General features: G+C 42.4%; 1 protein-coding gene across 1 annotated transcript in view; it reads right to left on the minus strand.

Annotated features, from left to right (window-relative positions):
* ROR1 (receptor tyrosine kinase like orphan receptor 1) overlaps positions 1 to 14026 on the minus strand; it is a 193004-nt gene extending 178978 nt beyond the window's left edge. The window contains exons 1-2 of the mRNA XM_052638057.1: positions 14005 to 14026; positions 12719 to 12790 (exon numbers count right to left, since the gene is read on the minus strand). Of these exons, the coding sequence (XP_052494017.1) occupies positions 12719 to 12790; positions 14005 to 14026 (94 nt within the window). The remainder of the gene's footprint in view (positions 1 to 12718; positions 12791 to 14004) is intronic.
* Between the last annotated feature and the right edge of the window lie 11678 nt (positions 14027 to 25704).

Genomic DNA, 25704 nt, shown 5'->3' on the forward strand with positions numbered 1-25704 from the left:
TAGACGTGTTACCTCCCAGGAAACAGGCCAGAAAAGCTGCAGAGCAACCCTGACCTCAGGTGGCTATTAGCTGGGCCTAGCCAAAGAGGATGTGAAAACCCTTTGTCCCAGGGTTACAGTCTGTTTTTATACAACTATACTTTCATAATTCTCCTTTAAATCATCTATCACGGGTTCAATTAAATTATTTTTAGTATAGCACATGTGTAAATGAATTGTTAAAATGTCTCTTGAATTTAGAGTGTATGTGTGCTTAGTTCCTCAGTTCTGTCCAACTCTTTGCAACCCCATGGACTGTAGCTCGCCAGGCTCCTCTGATCACGGAATTCTCTAGGCAAGAATACTGGAGTGGGTTGACATTTCCTTCTCCAAGGGATCTTCCTGACCCAGGGATCGAACCACGTCTCCTGTATCTCCTGCATTGCAGGCGGATTCTTTAGAGTTTCTGAAGGCAAGACCATTTCTGTTTTGTTCATTATTGCATCTTCAGACCCTAGAAAAGGCCTTGCCCATGGTAGGCATGCAATATACATTTGTCGAGCAAATGAATCTAACATACTCTAGTACAAATTCCAATTCAGTTTGGAGGCATTAGACTATATTGGGGTAAGGACATGGGTTTGAATTCTAGTTTCACAGCTTACGATATTGGGCAAATGGTTGAAATTGCTTTTATTAGTTTCCTGATTTTGCTGTAACAAATTACTACAAACCTGGTGGCTTAAAACAGCAGAAATTTATTCTGTCACAATTCTGGAGGCTGCAAGTCCAAAATCAGGCAGAACCCTGCTCCCTCTGGGGACCATATTCATTCCTTGCCTCTTTTCATTTTCTGGGGCATTGCTGGGCTGTGGCTCCATCACTCCAATCTCTGCAGCCTCCCCTGTGGGTCTGTAGGAAATCTCCCTCTGCCACTATCTTATATAAGGACACCTGTAGACAGTTAGGGCCCATCTCGACATGCAGGATGATCTCCCCTCAAGGTCCTTTTCTTAATTTAATTACATCACCAACACCTTTTTATAAATAATAAAAATATAATAGGATCCGGGGATTAGGACATGGATATATATTTTGGGGGGGGCACTATTCAGTGAATTACATTTGTCTATGGCTCAGTTTGTTTATCCATAAAATGGACATAGTATCTCTTAGAATTATCATGAGGACTAGGTGCAATAATACATGTAAGTCACTTCATGTGTTTACGGTACCTAAAAAACTCTCAGTATATGGCAACTGCAGTGTTACTTTATAAGGCAGGAAAATATTATTCTCTATGGCCACATAAAATAAGTGATGGAATTATGCCAACTCATTCAGACATCTTCAAAAGTATGTCAAGTCAATATCAGTGTCAATCTATCTCTATATTTATTTATTAATAGTCAGGTCTGGGACCTAACTCAGCCCTCTTACCTTTGTCATCACATTTGTACTCAAGACAACCTGGCAGGCTGGTGTTCTCTCCCATTTTACAGATAAAAAAATGCAGGAAAAAAAACAACTCGAAAGTAAAGCACAATTTTCAAGAAATTGAGTTAGCCACAGAGCTCAAATATAAACCAAGGACTTCTCACTCTAAGCCCAATTCTTCTCTGTATTACCTCAGAAAATTAAGGACAGAAATGGAGAAAGTTCCAAGCATCTGTACCTAACTTGTTAGAACATTATGGTAAGCTGTAGATTAGCCTAGAATTCTATACCAGTGGTTCTCCAGCTTCGCTGCACATTAGAATCACCCAGAGAGCTTTTAAATCCCTCAGATCAGACTCTGTATGAGAAGAGTGAAACGAGAATGGGGGTGGGGAACAGACCTAGGCATTGAATGTTAGTCACTCAGTCTTTGAGACCCCATGGACTGTAGCCCACCAGGCTCCTATGTTCATGGGATTCTCCAGACAAGGATGCTGGAATGGGTAGCCATTCCCTCTCCAGGAGACTTTCCTGACCCAGGAATCGAACATGGGTCTCCTGCATTACAGGTGGATTCTTTACCATCTAAGCCACCATGGAAGCCCAGACCTAGGTATTAACAACTTTTAAAATCATCCCAATCACAGCGGGGGTTAAGACCTACAGCTCTATCAGGTGACCTCAAACTTTGATGAGAATCAGAATCACCTGGGAAGCTGATTTAACTATAGAGGCTTAGGGTCTTGTCTGCTTCAGTGAGCCTGGGTCTCTCCAGGTGATTCTGAGACTAGCAGTGTTAGAGGACAATGACTCTAAAGTACCTTTCAATTCTGATGTTCTGATTTCACCACTCATTTATTTATCTATTCAAACATCTGTACCAATTCGATGGACATGAGTTTCAGCAAGCTCCGGGAGTTGGTGATGGACAGGGAAGCCTGGTGTCCATGGGGTTGCAAAGAGTTGGACATGACTGAGTGCCTGAACTGAACCGACTAGAGTTAGAGCTACAGGGATGCAGAAATAACACTTAACTTCTGATGTCAAGGGGTTCACAGCCTGGCAAGCTACTCTTGTGGCTCTGAAAGCACTTTCCATAGTGCCCTTCCTGACTGACCCTCCTACTAGAATGGCTGGGCCATGAGGGCTTTCTTTGACATGAAAAAGATGCTTAATGCATATTCCTTGCATGAGAGAGGAAGGAGAATGAAAATGAAAATACATATGTGGAATCAGCATTCCCCAGCAGTCCAGTGGGGTATGACCACTTCCCTCACAGAGTAAGACGTGCTTTTCTGTGGGGGAAGGCGGGGTCAGGAAAGATTTATTCCAAGTGATGAATCTGTACAGGGTATTTAAGGGTGGCAAATGGGTGGGAGGGCACTCTTACCATAGCGAATAGCAGAGTTTTCACAGTGGCTTGAAATAGGACGGGAACCATGAGTGACTGGTTCCAGAACACAGCAAGGAGAGGAGGGGGTGGAGTGATGGATGCTGGGGCAGGAGCCTCATGGCACTTTGTAGAGTCTCTTCTCCCTCCCTTGTCAAGCAAGAGGCCTCGCAGTCCAAATGTCCTTTCGAGTGCTCAAACAAAGGTTGACCAGTCCTGTAGGCCCAGGACTACAAAGGCCTCCTATAATCCCTGTGAGTAGGACTCTAGTCCACAAGTTTCTAGAAGCAGCTTGAGGCCAAATTCCAAAGCCATTTCTGAAGTGGGTGCTCAGGAAGGTCTCGAAGTAGGCAGGTTTAAATCCAATCATCGAAGATATCAGACAAAGACAAAGCTTGCCTGGGAGTATCAAGAAATGTTCTCTCTGCTGCATCCTGATTATTTATCAATGCAAGACTGTGATTTGTCTTTGCGAGGAATGGGCTTCCCAGGTGGCACTAGTGGTAAAGAACCCGCCTGCCAACGCAGGAGATGTAAGAGACGCAGGTTCAATCCCTGGGTTGGGAAGATCTCCTGGAGGAGGGCATGGCAACCACTGTAGTATTCTTGCCTGGAGAATCCCATAGACAGAGAGCCTCATGGGCTGCAGTCCATAGGGTCACAAAGAGTCGGACGTGACTGAAGTGACGGAGCACACACGCATGTATACGCTGAAAATAGTACCAAGGGAGCAAGGGATCTGAGACCCACGATAGGAGGTAGCTTACTCTCGATCCTGGTTCTAAATGGTAAGCACAGGAGCATAAACATCTCCAGGCTGGTTCGATTGCTGCTCTGTCTCAACTGGGCTGTAGTTGCTGGGAAGGGGGAGCTCTGTGCCCCTCACACAGCCATGCTGGCCATTTGCAGAACACCCGGGGGCCCAGGCCTCTCAGCTGAAAGCCCCACTGACAGGAGCACACCGGGGAAGGGAGAGAAGGCTGATGGAAGGGAGTGGTGCTGAGAGCCGGTGCTAGAACTGGAGTGACGGACTGGACAGAGTACTGAATGGGAGGCTGACTCCTTCTGCCCCAGGGCTGGTGTCCAGTGGCCAACTTCTCCCCTCGGAGCAGGCTTTGAAGGATCAAGATTATCCATAAAGGGTCCTTTCTGTTCTATTTTATGACAAAATCCCACAGTTCTCGTCTTGGAGGTTCCCTTCCCTAAAGTGAAAGGACTTGTCAAGTAAAGAGGATTAACAAGAGTCCTGGAGAGAGGAGCTTGGTTGAAGAGGAAATGATTTCCATGTCACATGCTTCCATGCTGCGTTCCAGGCAAAGGGACTGAAACCTTGTATTGAGTCAGTGAGGGGTAAAGCAGATGCAGTAGAGTCAGCAAGAAGCTCCCTTGCTTCCTTATCAAGAAGGTATTTGTCTCACTGCTTCCAAACCTAGACCAGATTTCCCCCTACTTTTTAAAATCATTATAAAGCAAAAGGAAACTATGGATGACCAGGAAAAGTTTATCTGAGGAGATGACAATTAGGTCAAGACACAAAGGAGGGAGAAAGCAAGAGAAAGGGGATTCTGGACAGTGCCATTGGTGAGGGAAGTGCTTTGTTTGTTAGAGGAAACTAAAGGAAGCCAGTGGAACAGAGACAGCAAGAGAGAACAGTGCAGAGTGAAGTCTGAGAGTCAGAGGCAACGCTGGATCATCAGAGCCCTGCTCGAATATACCCAACATCTGCCTGAGCTGGGGTTTCCTCACTTGTTCTGGAGTCCCATTGCTATCCTTCACGTAACCATTACACTTTGGACTTCTAACCTACAAAGTTTTTCTCCACAGGAGGGAGATTATTTGAAATATAGCCTTTCTTTGAACATTAATGATCAGATTATAATCAATAATGCTTATCCATTACACATAAAATATTTGACATATTTTTAAGCATTATACATACACAAAATTGGGGCTTCCCAGACGGCACTAATGGTAAAGAACACGTCTGCCAAACAGGAGATGTAGGAGATACAGATTCAATCCCTAGGTCTGGAAGATCCCTGGAAGAGGAAATGGCAACCCATTCCAGTATTCTTGGAGAATTCCATGGACAGAGGAGCCTGGTAGGCTACAGTCCACGGGGTCGCAAGGAGTCAGACATGACTGAAGCAACTGAAGCACACACACACACAATCAGTTTTCAAAAAATGTCTTTTAATAAAAACCAATTCCTAGAACATTAAATCTTGCATAGATATAAGAACATCTCCTCATGTTGCAAGGTGAAAACATAGATTAGGAGATTCATCTGAGGTTCTAGCTGTTGGTTCACTAGAGCAGCAGCTTTGAACAGAATTATAATATGAGTGATGTGTAATTTTTAATTGTTTAGTAGCCACATTAAAAAAGATCAGGTGAAATTAATTTTAATAATATATGTACATATATATAGTTGCTGCTTCTTCTTTTTAAAATTTTTTTTGTTTGTGTCTTACATGATAGTATACATGTTTCAGTGCCATTCTCCCAAATCATCCCACCCTCGCCCTCTCCCACAGAGTCCAAAAGTCCATTCTAAACATCTGTGTCTCTTTTGCTGTCTCGCATACAGGGTTATCATTACCATCTTTCTAAATTCCATATATATGTGTTAGTATACTGTATTGGTGTTTTTCTTTCTGGCTTACTTCACTCTGTATAATAGGCTCCAGTTGCATCCACCTCATTAAATTTATTTTTAATTGGAGAATAATTGCTTTATAATGTTGTGCTGTTTTCTGCCATACAACAATGTGAATCAGTCATAAGCATACATATATCCCCTCCCTCTTGAACCTCCCTTCCACCCCCCTATCCCACATCGCTAGGTCATCACAGAGCACCAGGCTGAGTTTTCCTGTGTATTTCACTAAATTTGATATACGAGAAATGATCATTTTAATGATTGGGTTTCTATAACTGTTTAAGTGATTGATTTATATAGTCAATAAAAAAGTTATTAATAAGGTATTTTAAGTCTTTTTCCAATGAGATAAGCCACTGAAATCTGGTTTAGGTTTTATAGTCATACTAATCTCATTCTGGACTGGCCAAATTTTAAGTACTCAATAGCTACAGGTGGTTGGTGGCTATCATACTGGACCCTATAGCACTGAAGCCTTATAGAAGAAGGACTGATAACTCTCTTTTTATAGGTGAGAACATTGACGTCCAAAGGTTAATTGACAAGTCACTGAACTGGTTGTGGATTTGAGCTGTGAGGAGATTCTAAGTTTTTTGTCAAGTGCTCATTCAATGGATCATACTACCCTCCCCTTGGGAATAAGAAGGGGTGGAGGCAATAGTATTACCTGCAGTGAGTAGCTATTTGCTCTGGAGACTGTGGTGGGACTGTGCGTGTGTGCATGCTTAGTTGCTCAGGAGTGTCCAACTCTGTGATCCCGTGGACTGTAGCATGCCAGGTTCCCCTGTCTGTGGAGTTCTCCAGGCAAGAATACTGGAGTGGGTAGCCATTCCCTTTTCCAGAGATTGAACCCTGGTCTCCTGCATTGCAAGCAGATTCTTTACCATTTGAGCCACCTGGGTGGGACTTTAGATTCTATGTAACCCTTTGAAGTGATACTACTTCTCCCATTTTCTATATAAGGGTTATATAACCTCCAAGTGCTTTTGCAGTGGCAGGACGATATCAGTCTTTCAGAGGAAACAGTGCTATCAATATTTAGAAGACAATGCATAAGGTTAAAGCCTGTTGAACTTGGGTGGTTTAGAATACCACATGGATATCCCCAGAAATTCCTTTGACAAGCTGCTAGTCCTAGGAGGACTATACTTTTAGCTTGCCAAGTACCAAGGCTCGTGATCCAGTTCATCCATCTCTGGCCCCTTCACCCACTGCCCCTGCTCCAGAAACACATAATTAGAAGACAAAGAAAGGACTCAATTGCCCCATGAGGTCTAGCTGTGAACCAAGCTCCAGTGTAATTTAAATAGACTCTTTATGTACCAAAATCTAGTAACAGAGAGGGGGGACAAGAGGAAGTAACCACTCCCTGAGTCAAGGCCACAGCCCCCGACAGTGAGCTAAGGGGCTGAGGCCAGCATGTATCCATCTACTGCAACCATGCAAGCAGGTATGCTAGGGCACAACCCAAGAGTGACCCACAGATGTGTTAGTTGGCCAGGAAAACCATCTCAGCTGATAGAGACCAAGGCCTCTGCTGCACAGGTGAGCAAAAGGAAGCTCAGAGTCATAGTAACTCCAGAGTTCATGCTCATAAGAACCTTGCTGTATGCCTCCCTGCTATGCGTAAAGCTCCGAGCTGGTAGAGAAAGCTGGCTCTTAAAAAAGCAAAGCAGGACAAAATACCCCCAAATCTAGTCTGTCAGCACAGAGAACTATTGGCAGTTGGAATCAGGCCTCAGTATTTTTTTTTAAGCTGAGGCTCCCTCCCTTTCTGCTACCTACGGGTGCAATTTCCAGTGCTTTCTCCAAAAGAAACATTTGGCTTTCTATAGAGAACCTCTGAGACCTCATGTGACTGAAAATGGAAGAGGGGGAAAGAGGCCCTCCTCACGCCCCACCCCAAAACCCCCATGGGGAAGCTGAGGTTAGGCCCCTGTAGATCGATTTATTTTAGGAGGCACTTGGTTCTGAAGCATTTGTTTCAGAAATTACCCCTGTGCCCCATCAATAGTAGCTTTCAACGGCTCTTCCCGGGTGGCCTTGTCTCTTTTAAATTTCATTTCCTGTTGGAAAGGATAAACAGGTAACTGTTTAATGCCACTGACTGGACTCATTTAACAGAAAACCAGGATCAGCATGAAGCTGGGGAACCAGAGAGGGACTGATGGGTGAAACAGAGCTGAGAAGCCAGTCTGGGATCACAAGTGGAATAGAGCAGGTCGATGAACAGAAAGGCGTTAGAGAATACCAAGTGATGGCCTTTTATTTTACTTCTGCTCCATGCAAGGGCAATTGTCCCACTGGAGGAGGGGATATGAATGCAAGGGAGACAGCGTAATCAGCTGCCATGTTGGGCATGGCTCCCTGGACTTGGCCTGGAGGCCTTGGTGGGAATCCTGGCACTACCACTCATCAGCTTTGCCCTTCAGCCGAGTTCTTTAACCCCCTTGAGCCTCAGATGCCTGTCTGTTCTACTGCACAGGATGCTGTGAATTCAAATGATGCCTTCACATGCTTGGCAAGCGCCCCACCCCTAGTAGGAATTCACACATAATAACTATAAATTGGCACAGATGGTGTTGGAACCCATACAATTTAACACATGTTTTCCACTACACACCAGGCACTGTGTTGGGCAATAAGAGCTGCCAAAGGATAAGAGAGCCCTGACTTGAAAAGAGATGGGCACAGAATTGATGATGTCAATACAGCCTGGTAAGGATTTGCAGCAAAACAGATATGGGGTGATATGGCACCCCCACATTAAATGTTTTGAGGTATTGTTGATAGCATGGTCAATGGGGTCAACGAAAGGACTCATAATTGTCTGTTTCTCCCTCTAGAAGGCAAAGTCCACCAAAGCTGGAATGTTGTTTTAGTGTCTGTCTAAGCACTGTGGGGAAAAGCAGGTGAGGGAATGGTTAAGGTGATGCTCTAATCTCTGAACTACCATATTATCTTGAATCTATCTTTCAGTTCACCATTTCTCTCTACAGCTGAGTACATCCACTGTTTAACCCATTTGATGAATTTTTAATTTCTATAACTATATGTTTAAATTACAGAATTTCTATTTAGCTCATGTAAAATGTCTACTTTTCGATCATCTTATCCTGTACTTGCCCTATGGTTTCTATTTCCTCTTTTACCGGAAAACATGTTAAACATACTTACTCTCTCAAATTGATCTATTGCCTGTAGTTGCTAAGATAGGAACTTCTCCATGTCTTTTGTCTGACTCTCACTAATGGTGGCTTTTTCCCTCTCTTTTACACACTAAAATATTTAAAAGTACACTTAACATCAAGAGTTTTGTTGTTTTGTGGTTTTGAGTTTTTAAATTTTGTTTTTTGTGGGAAAGCCATGCAACATAAAAATGTTGAGACATTTTTATGACTTGGCTTTAGGCTGCCCCTCTCAGGATCTCATAGTTTAATCAATTCCAGACACAGTTTTTACATTATCTTCTTGGTTTGTGGCTTGTGTACTATAAGAGAAGTACCCCAACCCCATACCCATGTAGAGCATAGGCTGGGGGTTTAATTTTTTTGAGGGTGATCCCAGTGGGCCAGCACAGTTGATAGACTTCCCTACTCAATCTTCGGCAGAAATTCCCTTCTTTCATGGTAAGGCCCTTCATTCTTCATTGACAGCCTTGGTAAGGAGTTTGTTTCCTATTGCCTCAGCTCTCATCCCCATAGGATTCTGAAACTCCAGCCCCCTAAGAATCATACATATTTCCCATGTTTTCACAGGATCTTTTGTTTCATTCTTTCCCACTGATCACTGCTTGCTCTTCATTTCAGGCACCTGGGGATTTCTCCTTTCTGCACACCAGCCTGGTGATGGATTTTTTCCCCCTTGTATATTTACACTAACATCTCTCTGTGATTGGAAGGAATGTCCCTTGACAACTCTATCTGACTAGAAAGATTTTATTATGCCTTTAGATACTAGTCTTTCTCTCTCAGCTCTGAGTTCATGAAGGACAGAAACCTTGGTCTGATTCATCTTTTGATCCTGATTCTTCAGACTATGCCCAGATCAGAGTAGGAAGCAATAAAGATTTCATCATTCAATGAACAAACAAATCAATTATCTTTCATTTACACTCTCAGTGGGAAATAGAGATCATATGCTAAATATCTTCTAGAGAAAGAAGACATCAAGAATCCCTGGAAAGTCATCCACGCTCTCTGGGAGGCCATGCTAACCAATCAAAGGAGTTCGGCCACTGCCTTAGTTTCACCCTTTGACCAGTAGGTTCTCTACTCTTGATAGTACTTCTTTCTTGAAGGGCAACAGCTGATAATTATAGTGCTGCTGCTGCATCGCTTCAGTCGTGTCCGACTCTGTGCAACCCCACAGATGGCAGCCCACCAGGCTCCCCCATCCCTGGGATTCTCCAGGCAAGAACACTAGAGTGGGTTGCTATTTCCTTCTCCAATGAATGAAAGTGAAAAGTGAAAGTGAAGTTGCTCAGTCGTATCCGACTCTTAGCGGCCTCATGGACTGCAGCCAACCAGGCTCCTCCATCCATGGGATTTTCCAGGCAAGAGTACTGGAGTGGGGTGCCATTGCCTTCTCCGAATTATAGTGCTAGTCTGCTAGAAATTCATAGTCTGGCAGGCTAGGTTCTTACTGGCAGCTTTGTTGCCTTTTTAGCACATACAGATGTCCTTCTGGGGCTTCCCAGGTGGCTCAGTGGTAAAGAATCCACCTGCCAATGCAGAAGATGCAAGAGACGTGGGTTCGATTCCTGGGTCAGGAAGAGCCACTGGAGCAGGAAATGGCAACCCACTCCAATATTCTTGCCTGGAAATTTTCATGGACAAGGAGCCTGGCAGGCTACAGTCCATGGGGTTGCAAAGAGTCAGACACGACTGAGCACACACACATTGTGTCCTTCTAGAGCTATAACTGGAACTTGATCAGCAACATGTAATGTGCAAAGATATATACCCTTTTCTGTTGGTTCCATAAAGAGCTTACCAAGTAAATTCACAGACTCGAAAGCCTCTGGCACAGTGCTTGGCACAGAGTAGGCACATTTAGTGCATTTATTTCTTCTTTTCCATTAAAAATATCCACAAATATTTGTTGAAAATCTATCGCCTCCTAAGCACTGTGCTTGGTGCTGAAGATGGAGAGGTGTAACATATGTTACGCCTCTGTTTTAATTCTTACTTAGAAAAAGAATGTCCAGGGACTTCCTTGGTCATCTATGGTTAACAATCTGCCTTGCAATGCAGGGGATGTGGGTTTGATTCCTGGTCAGGGAACTAAAATCCCACATGCCATGAAGCAACTAAGCCCGTTCATCACAACTAAGGAGCCAGTGTGTCATAACTAAGACCTGACACAGCCAAATAAATAAATATTTTTTAAAAGAAAAAGAATGTCCACATCAAATTTGACAATAAAAATTATCCCAAATGTCCTCTGATCTAAGGTGAAGAGACATCTCACCTCATCCTGCCACTATAAAATGCCTAAAAAGTATAACCAGCAAACTAAATTTGCCTATTATCGTCTTATAAAGTAACAGTCTCTTTCCTTAGGGAGGAAATCCAACTCCCATTGAATACACAAGCAGACGAAGGAGAACTGATCATAAAAGGCAATTTTTGACGGTGACTTTTGAGCTTCTTTCATCACTATAATTCCAGAACCTAGAATCACGCCTGAATTAAATTAGAAACCTGATAAGACTGTTGAATCTGAGTATTCTTACACATATATATGGATATAGCCCATCCATATATATGACTCTAGATACAGTAAGACTCACTCATCATTCCACACATATTTATTGAGAATTTCTTATGAATGAGAGTATGTACTAGATTTTTTGATAGAGACAGGAGAAAGAAAAAAAAAAAAATAGATATCCTACCTACAAGGAATTTCCAGGTATAAGGGCAAGATAGACAGTTATATAAATCACCACGATATAACAAAGAAAATGCTAAGAGATGAACATAAGAAAAGACTGCTGCTACTGCTGCTGTTGCTAAGTTGCTTCAGTCGTGTCTGACTCTGTGTGACCCCATAGACAGCAGCCCACCAGGCTCCCCTGTCCCTGGGATTCTCCAGGCAAGAACACTGGAGTGGGTTGCCATTTCCTTCTCCAATGCATGAGAGTGAAAAGACTATGGGGTTCCAAATACAGAAAGGCTACTTCCTGCTGAGGGATTAGATAAGACTGTGGCTAATATAGACTATATGCTCAAACTTGAGTAATGTGTTACCTGGTAGCTCAGACGGTAAAGAATCAGTCTACAATGTGGGAGACCTGGGTTCGATCCCTGGGTTGGGAAGATCCCTGGAGGAGGGCATGATGACCCTATCCAGTATTCTTGCCCGGAGAATCCCTAGGGACAGAGGAGCCTGGTGGGCTACAGTCTATGGGATCACAAAGAATTGGACATTACTGAGCGACTAAGCCCAGTAGAGGGAGAAAGTGGGGACTAGCAAGGGAGGAAGGGTAACTCAGATGGAAAGAACAGCTTAGACAAAAGGCAGAAGCAGAAAAGCACAGGATATAGACAATGAAACAGAAAGTTGGCTGGAGACGTATAAAAGAGCAGTCTAAAGAGAAATAAGCTGGAAAGGTAGGATGAGCCAATTGCAGGGGGATTTGAACACGGCCTGATTTATCTTCCAGGATATAGGATCTCTATAGAGTAGCCAGTGCTTAGCATATGGTAAGGCTTAATTAATGCTACAACAGCCGCATAGCAGGAGCCTGTTCTCCAGCTGCACACAGGAAGTGGCCATCTGTACATGAAGGCAATTACAAACCTTCCAGATACTCTGCCCTGAACCCTGCAAGCACATCAAATACTCACCGTAAAAGGTCACCCAACAAACATCTCTGATCAATCCTGGCTCAGGCAGAATCAAATCCTCTAAATAAGATCCACTGGATGCAGTGTCAGGAAGGTCAGAAACTACCCTTTTTCACATCTTGAAGCATTTTTACCATGTGGAACTCTTTAGAAGAAGAAGGGAAAGGAAAGAGAGAGGCAGGGGGAAAAAAAAAAAAAAACCCTCTCCAGAAATAATAAAATTCCAAGTAATTAAATGTTAACTGATCACAAAGTTAACAGGGGATTTATTTTGGCCCCTGCCTCCTTCTGGTGATCTAAAAAGCAGTTGATTTCAAGGACAGCCATGCCAGGATTAAACCTGGCGTTTCACGCCTCCCTTCCTCCACTTCCGCCCTGCATGTCCCCACTGTGTACCTTTGTCGAGCTCACTTGAAATGTTCCATGATGAGGTAGGCACTAACTCAGCAGTGACTGACAACTCTGTTTCTGAAAAGAAAGAGAAGGGAGGGGAGAAAGACAAGGGCAATATTAAATATAGTAACTTATGGACTGTTAGAAGCATTACAGGAGATTTCCAAAGGCCCTGCCTTCCGAGAGAGACCACGCAGTCCCATAGCTTATTAAACTTAAATGTCTGCTCAGCCTGCCAGGCAGAGGTGCCTGTATTATAGAGGCTATCCAGACAAACATACTGGAGGCCAGATTTGAGGATTTTTTTCCTTTAAAACACAGGCTTGAAAATTAAATACAAATATTTCATTGACAAAAAACCAAACCTGCAGAAATGACCAAACATGATCAAATACAAACTCTTCCTTTTCTTGTTCAAAGACCAGTCTCAGGTTAATAGAGTCAACAGTCTTTCCATGAAACATGAGATCAACATTGCTCCTGATGCTGGTTTCATTTGTGTTTGTGAATTCATAGCATTTCTCTTAATAGACCGATTGATTTCTTTATATTGAAACCTTCAGTCAAGACAAATGGAAGCCAAGGATTTGAATATGGAGAGTAATTTGTGGTAACCAAAATTCAAAGGTAACTTTAAAAACCACCATAAATTAAAGCAAACATGCAAATCCAAAATATTAAGGACATGATACACTATGAAAATTTTAAAACTTTTTATGATATACTATAAATACAAACAATACTTTTATTTTTGAATATTTAACCCATGACACATCCTACTAGCACATTTTAATAGGATTGCATTAATCTCCCCTTAGGCCATGTACACACACACGCACACACACACACACACACACACACTTGTATTACTGAGCTTTTGTGCCATGAACACACACACACACACACACACACACACACACACACTTGTATTACAGAGCTTTTGTGCTAGGCAGGATCTCAGAGAGCCCAGAGACTGGGTCATTAGATCTGTGGCAGCCATGCTATCACACCCCCTTTCTTCAGATATCATTGATCAATTATGGATCCTTTTGCCTATAAACCTGGGATCTGCCTTACAGCCTTTCAACACGGTTTTTTTAGGTAGCCACTGCAAATGGATCTGTGTTAGAACGCAAGGCAGAGGAAGAACTAGTATTTAAACCTACGTCTGTCTGACTCTACCACCCACACAGCTGTCAAGTCTGAAACCTGACTTGGTTTTCACTTACTTCTCTCTGGTTTTACCCTTTCACCAAGATAAGCACACTCTTCTACATTTCCTTATTTACTGATGGAGGCCATCTGCCACATGGCCGTAGAAGCCGCATGCCGTCATCAGTGAGCTTTGCCAAGGACAGGATGTTTACCCACTGAGACCTTGCAGAGGCCACTTCTAGCTTGTCTACTGAGTCTCTAATCAACCTGCCATGCACAGCAGAGACAAAGGAGTTGTTTGGTTTGTGCAGACCTTCTTGGCTTTCTTCTTCCCCTGTCCAGGTGGGAAAGAAAACAGGTGGGAAAGAAAGTAGACAAGCCACACAAAACCTACCCACCCCAAAAGGCCCCGGTCACCTCCCACATCCTGAGTCAACAACAGCATGCATTCTTTTCAGGGGAACCGAGGTCAGATGGGCATTATGGCTGGGATCTTAGAGCAAACAGGATTCCAAAATATGAAGCCAAAAAGGAAAATTTGCCCAAGTAAGAAAACTGCTTAACAGAAAGCCACAGGAGAAGGCAGTGCTCCTGCTATCAACCACTTGTCCTAGAAATGGGTGTTTCATGCAGGTGATTTTACCAGGAAGTGCTAATTGTCTACATTCTAGAGCCCTCCACATGTGACTCCAACCACAACTCCACTCTGACCCCCCTGCTGCCGCCACCCACTTTGGCTCTTTGAATAAAGGCCCCTTGTTTGCAGTATTTTGGGCTATTGTGGTTCCTCTTATAAAAAGGCTCATCAAGCACTCCAGTACCCAGACTTCAGGGAGCTTGGGAATAGAAGCATGGCAGCCACGGCGGCCACTCAGGCAAGAAGCAAAGGGTGGGGAAGTGGTGGGATTAAGCCAGATCTTGACAGCATTTACATTCAATATTTTCATAGCTTCATCTTACTGCTGCTCACAGCTAAATTGCCAGAAACATAGGTTTCATTTTACAGTATTAATTTTATAGAAAGTTAGCTATATGTCATTTGGTTTTTCTAGCCTGAATTTGAATTGCTGATTGAATATAATTTGAGACTGATGACAAATGAATAGATTCTTGGCACTGCTAACAGTAAAACTGTTCCCCCACGTGTCCCTGGACACTAATTACCACTCAGTTCTTGGGCTACAGAAAAGATAATTTCAATTCATAACCTCATTAATTGATTGTGATGATTCTGAGGAATTTTGTTCTCAGCTTCAAGATCTATTCCTTGAGATAACCACATGTTCAGCTCTTCAGATAAAATGATAATAAAAACAGATAAAATAGTTTTAAGTATGAATATTCTCCCTGACAAATATCTTCTTAGGCTACTTTTTTTTTAAGTAAGGCTGGATTATTTAATGTGAAAAGTTTAATGTCAGTAATTGTCCCTCACAAAAAATAATGTTTAATAAGCTTCCCCCTCACCTCCTGAAAAGAAGACTGACCCTTTAAGTGAGAAAAATTGAGCATATCTTGATTTAAGCAGCTTCGATTCCAAGGTCAGCAGCAGCCTTAGAGAGATGTGACCACCAGTCTTGACCCTACGGGACCTCCAGTGATGAATTCAGTTCCTCTCTTACTCTCTTTACTGTGGCAAAAGGATGAGATATTTAACTCCAGACTAGCAGCCTCTCTTTTTGTAACATCATTGTGATAATAGCAAATTCGTACATGCCAACTAGGAGACAGTAGAATTTTTAATGAAAATACACACCTGCATTAAAATACTAATTTCTGCCAGTTACTAATGTTGTGATCAGGACCAAGTTACTTAACATCTTTTGACCACTATTTTCTCATCTGGAAAATGAGCACAATACAAACATCTCATAGGAAATGTGGTTAGGACTGGAGCAGATTATCGACCAAAAGTGTCCTGCACCCAAGAGGGTGCCCAGCATAGAGTGGACACGCCAGATCTTGCGTGCCTCATCCTCTGTCTAGAAAGGCAGATGGACATACTCTGCATGGATATACTCCAGTTTAGTGGCTGTGTCACTGTTTCAGTTTGAAGTAACACATTTGCTGTACTTTAAGAAAGACTCTGTTTTGCATGCCTTACTAATCCAAGACAATCTTTTCATTTTGTGAGGTTTTCCTGAATCAGTCACCAGTTCTCTTAGAACATCAGTGTTTCTATGTGGTTTTATCCAATTTAGGCAAATCCAGCATGTTTGAGAAAACTCCATCCCTTATCTTTCCTGACCTCTGCAGGAGGGCAAGCCATTCTTCTCTGGAGTTGATCAATAGGAGCTATTATCTTTGCAGTTTCACTGATGAGTGACTTTTTGGCATCGATTCTGCAAACCATAAGGTTTTGGTATTTAAGCCTGAACAGTGGGAGTGTTATTTGGAGCAAAGGAAAAAAAATAATAAGCCTTGAATCCTTCTCATTGATAAAAGCCTGTGCTCTCCACAAGGATTACTGGTTCATCTCAGCAGTTGGCAGGGAGCGACCCCATGTTCACAGGATGCACAAGCTCTTCCAAGAAGCCCCCAGCCACGCCACATCCTGTATCCTGATCCAGTGACAAGTTGAGGTTATGCAGGCATGAACCAGCATTCTCACGAGACTGGTGGCCAGCCCAGTGGTCACAAAGGCCAAGTGTGAGGGAACAAGTGGCTATCCGAGGGCCTTTTCTGACCAGTAACACTGAGTTTACAGTGTGATAGCTGGGTGGGCCTTAGAGGCCAAAGACTTATTTAGCAAGCTATGTATTTTGTTTTTTGCACGTTTTTTGCTGCTTGTGTGTCACACTTTAATAACCAACCACTCTGGGGCATCCCCCTGCCCAGAGTTCACCAATTTATAACTTTTTGAAAGGGGTGCACATTTTAATGTGACAATCCATATGTGGGTCCTTCTCTCCTTAGATATAAAACTGAAGTGTCATACAGTGTTATTTTCAGTATTCTAATTTCTTACAAGTTCAACTAGGTCATGACTCAAGCCTAAGGATTTCTGGAGGTATCTTTACAGGGAACCTTGGAGGATTTGCAGGTATAGGAGACAAGAGACCCAGGCAATAGCTCCTTCTTCAACAGGAACAATTCCACATTTCTCTGCATTACATATTCAGGTGTATGGAAAAGGCACCAATGCTTTAAACAAAAGATATTTTAATCCTCTTATCTGATACAACTTCCTCATCTGACATATGAAGCAAATTAGGCCCATAGCAGTCTAGAGACTTGGCCAAAATCACAGTTCTAAGATAGACACAAGCCTTAGAAATGGCTTGGGAACAAATGCATGCTTCAATAAAATAAATTTTTAAAACAGAAATAAATGCATACTGCCTTCTCATTGCTCTCCATCTTCCCTTGACTGTGCCCATAAGAATGATAAGTCTCCTTAGAAACTGAGTTTAGAGAGCTGCACAGGGAATTTCCAAACAGCCAGCATCAGTCACACAAACGGGGCACACTGTCTTCTGTGGTAAAAGAAGGCTTCTGTTTGTGATCATTTGGGGGAAGAAGGTGGGAAGGAGACTTCAAAATCTCTGGTATGAAGTGTCAGTTTACACACAACATTCTTGGCCTTGATTCCTTCCTCCCACCAGCACCTCAGTGGAGAAGCCCACAGCCAGGTGTGTCAGCTTCACCAAAGGTACCTGTTTGGGAAAGTCACAATCTGCTCTCCTTAGAAGGGCAGGCAGGCCACATCCCCCAACAGCTCCGGGGGTTAGTCACTCTGAGCATTACTCCAGCCTTCAGTTCACAATCATCCTACATCTAGGGTCCTGCATGAGGGGCCCCTCCACTCTGGGAGAGGAAAGTCAGAGTCTCCCTCACCCAGTGTGGGATACGCAGGGGTGGAGAATTACTATGCTCAGTGTCTACAATGGCCTAATCCTCAGGGACCTTAAATTTGGATGTCTAATGCAATCTTCAGAAAAAGTTACCAGTACAGTCACAAAGAAAGAAGGCACAATCCCGCAGCCTTAAACTGTTCGAATCCCCATTGATACCACCTACAGATTTTTAATAAAATCTACAAAGACCTCGTAAATGGCACAATTTTGGTTCATGTGGCAGTCATTAATCTGTTAAAGAGAAATTTAAAATATACCAAATTCTGTAGTATTATTCATATTTTTATACATAGAGAATTGCAGAAACAAAAAAAAGTTGTCCAGGACAGTTGTCCACTGTCCTCTCAGTGTCTGAGAAGCTGACACTCAAGAGATCTTCTCAACAATTCCATAAGATAGGTACCACTATTACCTTCATTCCAAGATTGGAGAGCCTGAGGTAGAGAATCAGGGCACCTGTCTGCTCAGGGTGCTGGGGAGGGGTGGGAATTGTGTCCAAACCCAGGCAGTCTGACAGCAGAGCTAGTGTCTCCAATCATGCCAAAACAGGGGGTGGCTAATGCCCAAAGACATAACCACTTGCTCTCTAGCTTAAGCCCTCTCTGCTCCAGAGGACCCCTGTGAACTCTAAGTTCAGCAGAACTTAGTTTGACAACCAGTACCAGAGGCCACACTCCTCCCCATCAATGCTTGGCTCCCGAATCCTAAAACCCCCCAAGGTGGTGAGAGACACAGAGGGAAGACAGGAGATACTTTCTGAATCACACTTATATGTCTTTTTTCCCTTGGAAATATTTCCTTCTTGAAATCTCTTGAGTTAATACTATGGATCATATGTAGTTCTTGTATTTAAAGAATTATGTTACACAAAGCACCATAATGACATACATCTTCTTCAAAATGAATACACATATTTTTGAAAATTACCTTACTTAAAAACTACCATAGTTGGGGTCTCTTCCATGGAACCCTAGAGAGTCACTCACTCATTCATCCATAAATTCAATGCAACTAACACTTTCGAGGTATAAGAACTGGGATGTAAAAACTTGACCTGGTCCATAACATTTTTCAGAAACTTACAGTCTATTGGGAGGCGAGGGCTGTGTGCTAAGTCATTTCAGTCATGTCCGACTCTTCACGACCACATGGACTGTAGCCCACCAGGTTCCTCTGTCTATGGGATTCTCCAGGCAAGAATACTGCAGTGGGTGGCCATTTCCTTCTCTGGGGATCCTCCCGACCCAGGGATCGAACCTGCACCTCTTACATCTCCTGAACTGGCAGGCATGTTCTTTACCACAGAAAGGGACAGATAGGGACTCCTCTTCCCACAAGTCATTACCCACACCCCCACCACAACTAGGCAAAAAACATCAAGAGTACTGAGTAAAATACCACAGGAAAAAATATAATATATAGCTGATAACTGAAAGGAAAGGACATTCTCAGGTGTCAAAAAAGAAGAAAACAGTTCAGTAGAAGCTGATGGAGAAGATACCTATAAACACAGGTCCCTCAGGCTAGGGGCTGCATTAGCAATACTCACTGGAAAACCAACCTTTGACCAGAGGGAGATGTGCCTTCTTGCCTAAAGCCTTTATAAGAGCCCGGGAGATCTCCCCACTCTGAGGGAGGGGCTTGAAATACTTCCACCAATAGCCAGAGAAGTTGCTAGGGTGCTTGAGTCTACCTAGGACTTGGCTAGGATAGGGAAAAATGTCCCCACAAGAAATCAAAAGGGTGTATAAAGACCAAAGAGGTCACATGTACCTTTCACCCAGTTTCTCTCCAATGAAACTTATGTATTATTCTGTTCAGTTCAGTTCTGTTCAGTCGCTCAGTCATGTCTAACTCTGTGACCCCATGGACTGCAGCATGCCAGGCTTCCCTGTCCATCACCAACTCCCGGAGCTCACTCAAACACATGTCCATTGAGTCAGTGATACCATCCAATCATCTCATCCTCTGTCGTAACATTCTCGTCCTGCTTTCAATCTTTCCCAGCATCAGGGTCTTTTCCAATGAACCATTTCTTCACATCAGGTGGCCAAAGGATTGGAGTTTCAGTTTCAGCATCAGTCATTCCAGTGAATATTCAGGACTGATTTCCTTTAGGATGGACTGGTTGGATCTCCTTGCAGTCAAAGGGACTCTCAAGAGGCTTCTCCAACATCACAATTCAACAGCATAAATTCTTTGGTGCTCAGCTTTCTTTATAGTCCAGCTCTTACATCCATACATGACTACCAGGGAAACCATAGCCTTGACTAGATGGACCTTTGTTGTTAAAGTAATATCTATGCTTTTTAATATGCTGTCTAGGTTGGTCATAACTTTTCTTCCAAAGAGCAAGTGTCTTTTAATTTCACGGCTGCAGTCACCATCCTCAGTGATTTTGGAGCCCCAAAATATAAAGTCTGTCACTGTTTCCATTGTTTCCCCATCCATTTACCATGAAGTAATGGGACTGGAGGCCATGATCTTAATTTTCTGAATGTTGAGTTTTAAGCCAACTTTTTCACTCTCCTCTTTCACTTTCATCAAGAGGCGTTTTAGTTCCTCTTCACTTTCTGCCATAAGGGTGGTGTCATCTGCATTTCTGAGGTTATTGATATTTCTCCCAGTGACTTTGATTCCAGCTTGGGCTTCATCCAGTCCAGCATTTCTCATGATGTCCTCTGCAGAGAAGTTAAATAAGCAGGGTGACAATATACAGCCTTGACTTACTGCTTTCCCTGTTTGGAACCAGTCTGTTGCTCCATGTCCAGTTCTAACTGTTGCTTCTTGACCTGCATACAGATTTCTCAGGAGGCAGGTAAGGTGGTCTGGTATTCCCATCTCTCTCAGAGTTTTCCACAGTTTGTTGTGATCCACACAGTCAAAGGCTTTGGCATAGCCAATAAAGCAAAAGTAGATGTTTCTCTGGAACTTTCTTCTCTTTTGATGATTCAATGGATGTTGGCAAATTGATCTCTGGTTCCTTTTCCTTTTCTAAATCCAGTTTGAACATCTGGAAGTTCACGGTTCACATACTGTTGAAGCCTGGCTTGGAGAATTTTGAGCATTACTTTGCTAGTGTGTGAGATGAGTGCAGTTGTGTGGTAGTTAGAACATCCTTTGGCATTGTCTTTCTTTGGGATTAGAATGAAAACTGACCTTTTGCAGTCCTGTGGCCACTGCTGAGTTTTCCAAATTTGCTGGCATATTGAGTGTAGCACTTTCACAGCATCATCTTTTGGGATTTGAAATAGCTCAACTGGAATTCCATCACCTCCACAAGCTTTGACCGCAGTGATGATTCCTAAGGCCCACTTGACCTTGCATTCCTGGATGTCTGGCTCTAGGTGAGTGATCACACCATCGTGGTTATATGGGTCGTGAAGATCTTTTTTGTATAGTTCTTCTGTGTATTCTTGCCACCTGTTGTTAATATCTTCTGCTTCTGTTTGTTCCGTACCATTTCTGTCCTTTATTGTGCCCATCTTTGCATGAAATGTTCCCTTGGTATCTCTAATTTTCTTGAAGAGATCGCTAGTCTTTTCCATTCTATTGTTTTCCCCATTTCTTTGCACTGATCACTGAGGAAGGCTTTCTTATCTCTCCTTGCTAGTCTTTGGAACTCTGCATTCAGATAGGTATATCTTTCCTTTTCTCCTTTGCATTTCACATCTTTTCTTTTCTCAGCTATTTGTAAGGCCTCCTCGGACAACCATTTTGTTTCTCTTCATTTCTTTTTCTTGAGGGTGGTCTTGATTGCTGCCTCCTGTACAATGTCACGAACCTCCGTCCATAGTTCTTCAGGCACTCTATCAGATGTAATCTCTTGAATATATTTGTCATTTCACTGCATAATCATAAGGGATTTGATTTAGGTTATACCTGAATGGTCTAGTGGTCTTCCCTGTTTTCTTCAATTTCAGTCTGAATTTGGCAATAAGGAGTTCATGATCTGAGCCACAGTCAGCTTCTGGCCTTGTTTTTGCTACTGTATAGAGGTTCTCTATCTTTGGCTGCATAGAATATAATCAATCTGATTTCTGTATTGACCATCTGGTGATGTCCATGTGTAGAGTCTTCTTTTGTGTTGTTGGAAGAGGGTGTTTGCCATGACCAGTGCATTCTCTTGGCAAAACTCTGTTAGCTTTTGCCCTGCTTTGTTTTGTACTCCAAGGCCAAATTTGCCTGTTACTGCAGGTATCTCGACTTCCTACTTTTGCATTCCAGTCCCCTAGAATGAAAAGGACATCTCTTTTGGGTGTTAGTTCTAGAAGGTCCTGTAGGTCTTCTTAGAACCACTACTTCAGCATTACTGGGTAGCATCATAGACTTGGATTACTGTGATATGAATGGTTTGCCTTGGAAACGAACAGAGATCATTCTGTCATTTTTGAGATTGTATCCAAGTGCTACATTTCAGAATCTTTTGTTGACTATGATGGCTGCTCCATTTCTTCTAAGGGATTCCTGCCCACAGTAGTAGATATAATGGTCCTCTGAGTTAAATTCACCCATTCCAGTCCATTTTAGTTTGCTGATTCCTAAAATGTTGATGTTCACTCTTGCCATCTCCTGTTTGACCACGTCCAATTTGCCTTGATTCGTGGACCTAACAGTCTAGGTTCCTATGCAATACTGCTCTCTATAGCATCGGACTTTACTTCCATCACTAGTTACATCCACAACTGGGTGCTGTTTTTGCTTTGGCTTCTTCGCTTCATTCTTTCTGGAGTTATTTCTCCACTGATCTCCAATAGCATACTGGGCACCTCCCAACCTGGGGAGTTCTTCTTTCAGTGTCCTATCGTTTTGCCTTTTCATACCGTTCGTGAGTTCTCAAGGCAAGAATACCTAAGTGGTTTGCCATTCCCTTCCCCAGTGGACCATGTTTTATGTATTCATGTTTTCAAAACTTAGAATTTGGAACTTCCCTGGTGATCTAGTGGTTAAGACTCTTCATGGGGCCTGGGTTCAATCCCTAGTCAGGGAACTAGATCCCAGATGACACAACCAAAAAAAAAAGACTCTGCATGCCACAGCTCAAAAGGTCATGCATGCTGCAATGGAGATCACAGGTCCTGTGTGACACAACTGAGACCCAGCGTGGCCAAATAAGGAAAATAATTACCATTTAAAAAGTAAATTAGAAAACCTGGAACTTCACATTGTTACAATGTATGTGTATAGTACTCTATAATTTCATTACAACTATAGACTTGTATAACTATCAATGCAATCAAGATGAAGAGCTATGTCATTACTGCAAAGATCTCCTTCATGCTACCCCTTTAAGAGTCATCCCCATCCCTCACTCCTAACCATTTCTAATCCCTGGCAACCACTAATCTGGTCTTCATCTCTATAATTCCTTTGTTTCAAGAATGCGATATAAACAGACTCACATAAGGTCTTGAGAGCCACCCAATTTCTTGTGTGTATCAATGGATTATTCTTTTTATACTGCTGAGTAGTATTCTGCAGCTCAAGTATACTACCACACTGTAACCATTCACCTTGGACATTTAGTTGTTTCCATTTTCTTCCTGTTAAAAATAAAACTGTTTCAAACACCCTTGTAGCCTTTTGTGCTAATTTTTTTGTATTTGAGTAAGAGGGAAATTGGATCTAGAACAAAGGGGTTGCATGCAAGGGGCAATAATAAGCAAACAAGTTAGAAAACGTCTTAAATAAATTTGACTTAACTCTAAACATAAATCTGTGATGAGAGGTACAATAGAGGTCATCAGAGGGTTCCAAGGCAGCACTGAGGAATAGTACAACTTCCAGTTTGGGGACAGAAATCTGAAAAGGTCAGAAGTTTTGAAAGACTGTTACAGTCTGAGAGGAGGCCTGCATATTAGAAATATTACGGTACACTAAGGGACATGCACATAAATCAACAATGGTCACACTCAGTTGTACAGAAACAGCTTTCTTCAAGAAGGAAACAAATAGTACTGTCAAAATCCAGGGGCTTCTAGGTTGGTTTGTTTGTTTGTTTTCCGTAAAGAAAAAAGGAAACATCTCAACTAATCACTGGGAAGGCTGGTTCTTCCCAGGGTTAGTACAAAGTTATAAGAGAAACTTCCAGATGGCTCAAACCTTAATCTTCCCCAATGAGGAGTTCAAATGTACAGACCCAAAGTTAGCACTCCCTCATCCACCCATGGTGCCACTAGACTTCATGGATGCTTAGCGCAACAAAAGAGCTGCTTTATTTCTGGCTTCAGAACAAGCTGGCAGAGACAGTTAAAAAAAAAGAAGGAAGCATGTTGAAAAATGTTTAGCTTAGAAATTGGTCTTATCTTCCTAGAGAGGTTTTATTTCATTTCCTTTCGGGTGCTGCAAACACCTCAGATTTCGAATGACATCAACAAACTTCACTCTTTTCTTCTTGTTTCTACTTGACTGCTTTTCCTTATAGGCTTTTCCCCTCAAAAGCACCTCCTGGCAGTTTTGCCTTCTTATCATCCTGCTGTGTCATCTGTCTTTGTCTTTTGGGGTTTGCCATTTATTTTCCCCCTTTGTACGGCCCACACACACTTTCATTTCATATTCTATCATCCTTTCTGTAATAGAAGTCTATTACTCTACAATTGTCCCTGGTCAATTCAGTCACCCACATCTCAAAAGAAACAAGAGATCCAAGGAAGATGCTTTCTTAGCTGCAATTCCGTGACAGCCTGAGAGTTTTATGGGTTTTTTTTGCAAAACAAATGAAGTCTTGGTTAAGTCCTACAGGCAATGGGAAGGAAATTAAGTTGCGCCAGGTGTTCCCTAAAGCCATAGTGTATTAGCATACAATTTAGAAAACTAGATGGCTGCAAAGGATTTCTTTAAAAACTCCTTACTTTCACCTGGAGTTTAATGTGATCATATTCACTTGTTCATGAATTCACCCATCCATTCATTCACTTGACAAATATTTACAGAGTACCTACTCTGTACCTGACCGGTCAAGTCCTCTCTAGGTGCTGGAACATACTAGTGAACAAAGTCAAGACTTGTTTTCTTCAAGGAAATCACTGTGTGGTGGGACACAGAGAGGTAAATAAAGAATTAAAACACCATATGATAAACACCGTGTATAGGATGGAGATTGGCAATGGGGAAGGGGGTTAATGAGGGTGGGGGAGGTAAAGGGGCTTAGCACAGTCTCAGAAGATCCTGTCCTGACCAAAGATTTTGGTGATGCAATTAATGGATGTGGTTTATGGAGAGCCAGATGCTTAATGGACACAAGGAGGCTGAATAATCTAATTCCTCTTTTGAATAGAACAGGATTGACTTCTGCAAAAGAGTGAACAAAGATTGAGACCTCTGCAGTGGGTATGTCTTCACTTGCCATAGTCACGTAACTGCCCTTGCCTGCAGAACTTGGCTACTAACATGAGTCTATTAGAAACAGGGAATGTCTCTTCCAGCTTTAGTCATTTAGCTCCAGCCCTGTGCACTTCCTAAATCAATTTTTCAACCAGGAGTGGGTCTTTTGTGTCTTTATCTCCTTAGCAACATAAGTATCTGCTAGTAATGGAGGGCTAGTGTAACCTAAGAGTTTTTAAATTTCTAGTTCCTTTTACCTTTCTGATTTATACTTGGCTCTAGAAAGAGAGAAAATAATTGTCCATTCAACATAATACGACACACAAGCTAAATAACTTCTGCCCTAGCCAGACCAATAAAAAATGGAATATATAAAACAGAATACTTGATGCACAAATTTCATCTCCTTGAAATAGTGCAGTGCTGGCATCAATAAAATCTTTCTTGTGTTTGAAGTTCAAATAAGATACCTCTGTTTCCTACCTTAAGCTATGTTTAAATCGCAGCAAAACAACATGCAGTTTAATAGGAAAATATAATAAATCTGCTAACTCAGTGATATTCAGCTTTCTATTGAAAAGACAAAGACTGCACTTTTATTCTAATTTTGTACTTTGCAGTTTGCCCTCAATTCTATGATCCATGTGTCCTTCA

This window comes from Budorcas taxicolor, chromosome 3, assembly GCF_023091745.1.
Source record: "Budorcas taxicolor isolate Tak-1 chromosome 3, Takin1.1, whole genome shotgun sequence".
In the NCBI taxonomy this organism is placed as follows: Eukaryota; Metazoa; Chordata; class Mammalia; order Artiodactyla; family Bovidae; genus Budorcas; species Budorcas taxicolor.